We start from the raw sequence: 6,557 nt of genomic DNA, 5'->3' as shown, positions 1-6,557 counted from the left end.
TGACCTTCGTGCATGTTGCTCACAGTGTGTAAAAGAAGGATTTCTGGAAGTGTAGGCACACCTCTGCATTTGGAATGATGTGGGTAAATGCAGTCAAGAGAAAGCTTTTCTGAGGCAATAGCAATTTCAAACATTCAAATATACACAGCAAAAGATTGATGGAGTCATCACTTTCTCCAGCTGCCCTTTATAAATATAAATAAAACATCACAGCAATAATAACTAGCACAATACAACAGACAAGGGATTGGGAGCTACATTATGGAAAGGCTTTTAAACGAAAAGTGAACAGTAGAAGAACAGGTGAGTGCTAACTTACATGTAATTCTTCACAAAGTCTTTGTACTCAAAAAGTCTCTCAGTCTTTGCCAAGCAAAGAAAGATATTGAAAGTCATAGTTTTTCTTACAGTCATCTCTTCATTTATCAACAGTTAAGGTTTCCTGCGCTCTGAAATGATTCTCAGGTGTCTTTCTCCAAGTGGTTCCTCAGGTTTCCAAATCTTTTTGGAGCACAAAAGAAACCAGACCTCAGATTTCTTCAGCTGGCCTCCTCAGACGGCAAAATAAATCTGTCGGGAAACACTTAGGCTCCCTTAAAGCAGGGCAATGGGCTTGCTGTTGGCTGGGGCGCCCATGTACTGGGAAGATAATGGATCCTGGGACGTGTAGGAAGTGTAGAGCCCTGTCACCTGCACATCAGACAGTGGCAGGTTCATTCCACTGGAGGCACTGGAGGTTGTTCCCAAGTCACAGTCTGATAGTCGGAGAGGTGAGTTACTGAAGGTGCCCAAAGCATCCAGGTTAAAGCTGTCGTCCTTCATTTCTTCCCACAGATTACCTGAGCAGACAGATGTAAGCCTTAGTCGAACAGTGAAGTTATCAAAATAAAAAAATTATTAAAAATATGCTAATTTACTGTTTTGTATTTATTTTAGAATAGGTTTCCACACTTCACTGTTCAAAAACATTTTTTTCCCATACTGTTGTTGCTGCGCCTCTATCAGAAACACTTTGTTTTAGTTGCTGAATCTTTAAACCATTTTATGTCTGTTCTTATTGGTAAACTCAATGGCCACATGATAAAGTACAGGCAGCGCTTTATGCAATTATGCAAAGTCGTGACGGGAATAAATAAAGTAAGAAAAGCCTGAAACAAAGAGTTACTCCCTTTGTTGAGGAATTTAGGCTTTCTAAGTTTGCAGGTCTTTAATTGGCACAGAAAGTTATGCAACACAGTAGAAAACTGCAAAACCCTAATAAGACCTCTTTAAAAACTGTTTACCTTGAAGGGCAAAGTCCATGATGCTGGGGTCCAGTGCATCCACCTCTGTATGTGTGTCACCATGCACGATGTAAAAATCTTCGGGAGGCTTGCTGTGCTGCTGGGTGAGCGGACTGTGGGAAAGATCAGGGACTGTGTGGAGGGGAGGCGTCTGGGCCGGGGCCGGGGACATTGGAGCCAGTCGAGCCTGAGCCTGGAGCTGAGCTTGAAGCTGGTGGTGCTGGTGCATGGGCAAACACGGCAGGGACAGCGTGACAATAGGCTGAGGCTGCATCTGGGCCGGGACGGACAGCGAGAGGCCAGTTGGACAGCCAGTCAGCCTGGTCATACCTGCTTCCAAAGCCTTTCGTCTGCAGTTCTCCGGGCGGTCTGTTATCAGTTTGTCCAACTCGTCTGTAGGGAAGCAAGACAGACTGTCAGGCTAGCAGCAAAAAAAAACTTGGTGTTAGATCTCTCTGTCTTTGACTAAACACATTTCTGACCAGGGTTAGCCATGCTGCGACGGATGGCTGGGAGATCCTTGCGTTTCCACTTCTGCATTTCTTCCTCCATCTTGTCAATTTTAGCAGGGTTCAATGCCCATAGACAGCCCTTACGGGATGAGTTGCTCGTCTTGTTCTCCACCTTCTCAAAGCATTTGTTTAAGGAGAGGTTGTGTCTGACAGAATTCTTCCATCCATCAGGTGCAGTCTGCAGGCAACAAGGTAGTGCATGGTCAGTTATTTTCCTAGCCCATATTTACCTACTCTTTCAATCTGTTTCTGTACAGTTAACAGTGCCATACCTTGAAATAAGGAAAGTGTTCCTTCATAAAGCTATAGATCTCACTGACTGGGAGGCTGCCAGTTTTGCTGTTCTTCAGAGCCATGGCAATTAAACAGCTGCAGGTGGGGGAAAAAAAAGCATTTTAAGTGTGATTCACAGCAGATTGATTAGGTTAACGAAGGAAGCCATGTGGACATCTGTGTACCCACCTGTAGGAGTAGATTGGCTTGGGGAAAGACTTGGGCTGCAGCTCCTGCTCTTGAGGAGCCAGGCGAGGTTGTGTGAATAAACTTTGGTTGTTGAAAGAGACATTGCTATAAATCCCGCCAGCTGAGCACTAAGAGACAGAGGGGAGAATAATGAAGACCTTATCCCTAACCGTTTCTCCACTGAGAAAATCTTGCTCTTCAATGGCATGTCACCTGTTGTCCAGTTTGGGTTAGAGAGTACACCTGCTGGGGAGTAGGCTGATAGACTGAGGTAGGGCACTGATACCCAGGGGAGGGCAGCCCATTCATGGAGAACGGAGACATCTATGAAACAAATGGACCAACATTTTACTTAAAATTGTGCACCAGAAAACAGATATATATATTTTTTCCTTCATGTTTGAAAACTTACACTTCCGCTGTGAGTGTTGATGATACTGATACCCAGAGGGCTGTGCTGCATGTTACTCTGGAGGTGCATCATGGAACCCTGACTCACAGGTATCGTCATGTTGTTCAGCTGAGCTGGAAAGAGCCAGAACACAAACGTTCATGTTTTTCCACTGAAATCTATGCCTTCCTGGGTGTTTGTGGTATTTGAAGTCAGTTGTTGTAGTTTATGACAGTTGTATGAGGCACAGTAGAAATTTTCCCAAAAAGCTGTATTGTATTTTCATAGGCTTTTATCTGTCAGAATAGTGCTTCAAAATGTGTTTCTGTGGACCAAATAAATAAGAAATCCAGGAGAATGTAGCAATCTGGTTTTATCCAATCAGAGTTGTTTCGGTTTTTTGAATGTTGCACGTTCCCCTCCCTGTCGCCTCACCTGTCTGTTGCTCCAGCAAGCTGCCCTGGGAGGGTCCGTTGCTGTGGCCTCTGCTATCAGCCATCTGCTGTAGCCGGGGCACATCCACAGAGGTGAGCCATGACAGAGACTGCAGGTCCCCAGGGAGATCCTCCACCCTCAGTTGGGAGGGGTCCGTGGTCAGAAGCCTTCGAGAAAGGAGGGGTTGCAGGGTTAACACGGCTGTCAGCTCAGACATACATAGATCACAAGTGGAATTTAAATCTAAACACTGGAAGGAACGTTTCATCCTTCATAGACAAAACCACCTCAAAGACTCAGAATGAGGGGCCGGTTGAAACTGTGCATTAGCGATAAAGGACTTAGCATAAGAAGATTAACCAAAAGTGTTATTTAGCAGTGACAGTTTTAATCAACAATAAAGGAATTAAATAAGCTTTTCATAAAAAGTAAATGATTTTTTTTGGCATTATGCTGTGTTTTTGGAACTTTTTTGGTCCATTTTGTTGCAGAACACAAATTTAAAGATAAACACAAAACAGAAAGTGAACTTCGGAGTGGCTGATTTTTACACGCCCAATTTTTAGTTAAAAGGCGAATTCATTGCTTTTTTTTTTCACCCAGTGCCCCACCAGTACCAGTCAACTTTCTTTTAGTCTGTCTTTTAAATGGCAAGCCTTCAACAGAGAGAAAGAAAAGACAGGAATCCTCTTGAATCCTCTCCAGTCTTCTCTGCACACACATACAGGGCACCGTAATTGGGGTCGCTATGACAACACATACAATTCAGTTACTTTGTGGGTCTGTGGACAGTGCAGAAGCACGACCCCCCCTCATACAGACACACCAAATCTTCTGATTTTAAAAAAAAATCAACCCTGTGTCAGGTGACCACGGTCTTGCCTTACCCATTGGCTGAATCATAAGTAAACAACGCATGAGATCGTTTGAAACATGGGACAGCAGCACATGTTGCCCGAAACAGTTGGCCTCGTCTATTGAAAAATGATCACCTATTGTGTCCCAAACGACAAATCTGCCCAGTGGCACGTGTCTCTATTGTCTTCACCAGGCCCTTCCTTGATTGTCTCTGTCATTTCTTTTCTTTACCCGGCCCCTGCATTAATCTGTTGGAATGACAGCCCTCCCATAAGAGGGACAAATAGGATGCCATCTGCTTCCCTGTCCCTTTCCAGCCTCCATCCTCACAACCCCCACAATCAAACCCCCCAATCCCTCTTAAACGGAGAACTCAACAGAGCCTCAGGCAAAAAGGGGGTGTGAATGTAGTTTGAGGTCAGGGTTCTGCTTCAGCACTCTGATTAAGTGACATCATAACAGCAAGGAATCAACGACACACGTCCACAAACACCTCGCAAGCACTTCACAGTATAGCTGCTGGAGCTTCTTGAGTTAATATACCTAACATCAAAGCTTAAAAGACTTCTTTTCTTTTCTGCTCTTCCACTGGCTCGCTTCTGTGAGCTTCCTTTTGCCTTGAATAAGAATTATGTCCAAGTTTAACAGTCTGAAGGTTCATGACTCAGTGTTGAGCGAACACATGAATGTTGAAGTCTTTAAATGGTGGAAATACAGAAACCTTTTCCATTGTTGATTTTCATGCTAACATACATAAGCAAATCAGTCAAATGTTTTAATCGTTCTTTATAAATACTGAATATGAACTGATGGCAACTGTCAAATAAATGGCACATTGTTACATTCTCACCTCCCCTCCTCACTCATTAGCAGAGCATGGAAATTGCTCACTGGTGCAAAACATGTTGAGCTGGTGTCTCCATGTATCATTCAAGCCTTTCCAGGAGTTCAACCATTCTAAATATTGCACCCCCTCCCTTCTTGCCTCCCTTTTTTTCTCTCGTTGGGAACTACTTGTGGACACTGGTGACCCAGAGCGCCCCGTCTCCCCCTGAGCCGGCCAGCCGAGAGGCTCAGGCTCTCCGTGTGGCGACAGCGGGAGTGTAAACAGAGCTGATGGTTTCTGACAGATCCATTCAGACTGAAAATCATTTATTCTTCAGGATTTTTTTTTCCTCTCTTTTTTTCATAAAACCCCCCCACCCTCCACCCATGCACAAAAAGAGCTGTCCATCTACCATAAGATTAAACATGGTTGTTTGGACAGTTTAGAGAAGCATCTTGAAGGATCTGACCAATAAATTTTACCTATTGAAGGGTCTCAAATCTGAGTGTTTCCAGCTATATGTAACAAGGAAACATGGCTTTGCTTTTAGTAAATGATTCTAAGTTGTCATAATGGAGCAAAAGATGGTGTAAAGCAGAAGTCCTACCTGTAGTTCTGTGGAGACGGATGATGTCCGGCATTCTCAATTATTCCTGACATCCCTGAAGTTATTCCACCCTCTATCATTTCCTGGGATATGTAGTGTCCTATCTGTGGAGAAAATAACACATTCTAGTTTATGTATTGAATTGATACCCCTACATAAATAAACAAACGCTGCAGAAATAGTCATCACATTTGGCTACCTCAGACAGTGTCACCCTTCAGTAAATGAACAACATGTGGATTTAAAGAAGTATAGAATTGCTCGTTAATCAGGAAAAACGCCTAAATTTAGATTTATGGTTGAATGAAAAATAAATACAAGCACATTCAAGTGCATACACTTACTGTTTTGCACCTGTATGCCTTTGTTGTTGCTCAACCCCATTTCCCTGTTTCAATGCTTTCTGTCCTCCTTTTACTCAGTGAATTAAATTTCAAAATACAGAGAATATATAGAATATTATAGCTGACATACGTTAAACATAAAGTAGCAGTAAAATGCTTTCTACGTTGCCACATTGTATCTGACTAAACTTAAATGTATACCTCTTTAGCCAGTCCACAGAGAGATGATGGTCAAAGTCTAAAAATCACTCAAGTGACAACCGGTTCAATAAAACTGACTATCTGAGAAAGACTGTGGTTCTGAAAAAGAGGAATTATTTGAAAAAGTCACCTGTTTTAGTTGATATAGAAGGATGTGAGAGCAGGTCTGTGTCTGTACTGTATTCCGCTGTGTTGCACTTGATTCTCCCAAAAACCGTTTTTAAATTTCCCTCTCTGGAGCTGTCCAGCGCTCAGACATGCGCAGTAGAGACCTCAGCAGAGCTCCCAGTTTCCCGGGGGGCAGGAGGATGCCATGAGTTTGACAGCTGTTGTTAATGTAGTACCTGTCAACAGTCCCGGCAACATCCAGCACTTAAACAGCAAGTGCTTAGTTTTCAGGGGGTGGGGGGGTTGTGTACACTTCGTGCGCTCCCTTCATGCACAGCCACAGCAGTCAAACATATGTTTGTTGCACCAAAAGTCGGATCAAACTCCACTCAGACACTGTAGTCTTTGCACTTGAAGTTTATAAAAACAAATGAAACCATGTCGTCAGTCTCCGAGGTTTCCAGGCTTTAGTATTATGTGCGCGCTTGCAGCTCCACAGGTGTGCCCAGAGCGTCTTAATAGAAGACAAA

At 43.4% G+C, this 6,557-nt stretch overlaps 1 protein-coding gene across 1 annotated transcript; it reads right to left on the bottom strand.

The window, feature by feature from the left end:
- Positions 1-5: 5 nt before the first annotated feature.
- foxn4 (forkhead box N4) lies at positions 6-5,454 on the bottom strand. The gene is made up of 9 exons (XM_072386979.1): positions 5,375-5,454; positions 3,084-3,250; positions 2,670-2,782; positions 2,471-2,581; positions 2,258-2,385; positions 2,068-2,164; positions 1,766-1,973; positions 1,284-1,676; positions 6-839 (listed from the first exon to the last, which is right to left on the bottom strand). The coding sequence occupies exons 1-9, from the start codon at positions 5,452-5,454 to the stop codon at positions 595-597; spliced, it is 1,542 nt and encodes a 513-aa protein (XP_072243080.1). The 3' UTR covers positions 6-594.
- Positions 5,455-6,557: the final 1,103 nt, after the last annotated feature.

This window comes from Leuresthes tenuis, unplaced genomic scaffold (genome assembly GCF_036924035.1).
Source record: "Leuresthes tenuis unplaced genomic scaffold, fLeuTen1.0.hap1 SCAF_6, whole genome shotgun sequence".
NCBI classification, from domain to species: domain Eukaryota; kingdom Metazoa; phylum Chordata; class Actinopteri; order Atheriniformes; family Atherinopsidae; genus Leuresthes; species Leuresthes tenuis.
Note: the sequence above shows the minus strand (reverse complement) of the source record. Positions and strands in the feature narration are given on the sequence as shown.

Bases quoted from the DNA above. Each gene is read 5' to 3' on its own strand.
- foxn4 (XM_072386979.1), bottom strand. From the start codon at position 5,454: ATGATAGAGGGTGGAATAACTTCAGGGATGTCAGGAATAATTGAGAAT. The intron at 2,386-2,470 runs GTGACATGCCAT...TCTGTCTCTTAG, and splicing joins TAACCCAAACTGGACAACAG to TGCTCAGCTGGCGGGATTTA. The intron at 2,165-2,257 runs GTGGGTACACAG...CCCCACCTGCAG, and splicing joins AAGCCAATCTACTCCTACAG to CTGTTTAATTGCCATGGCTC.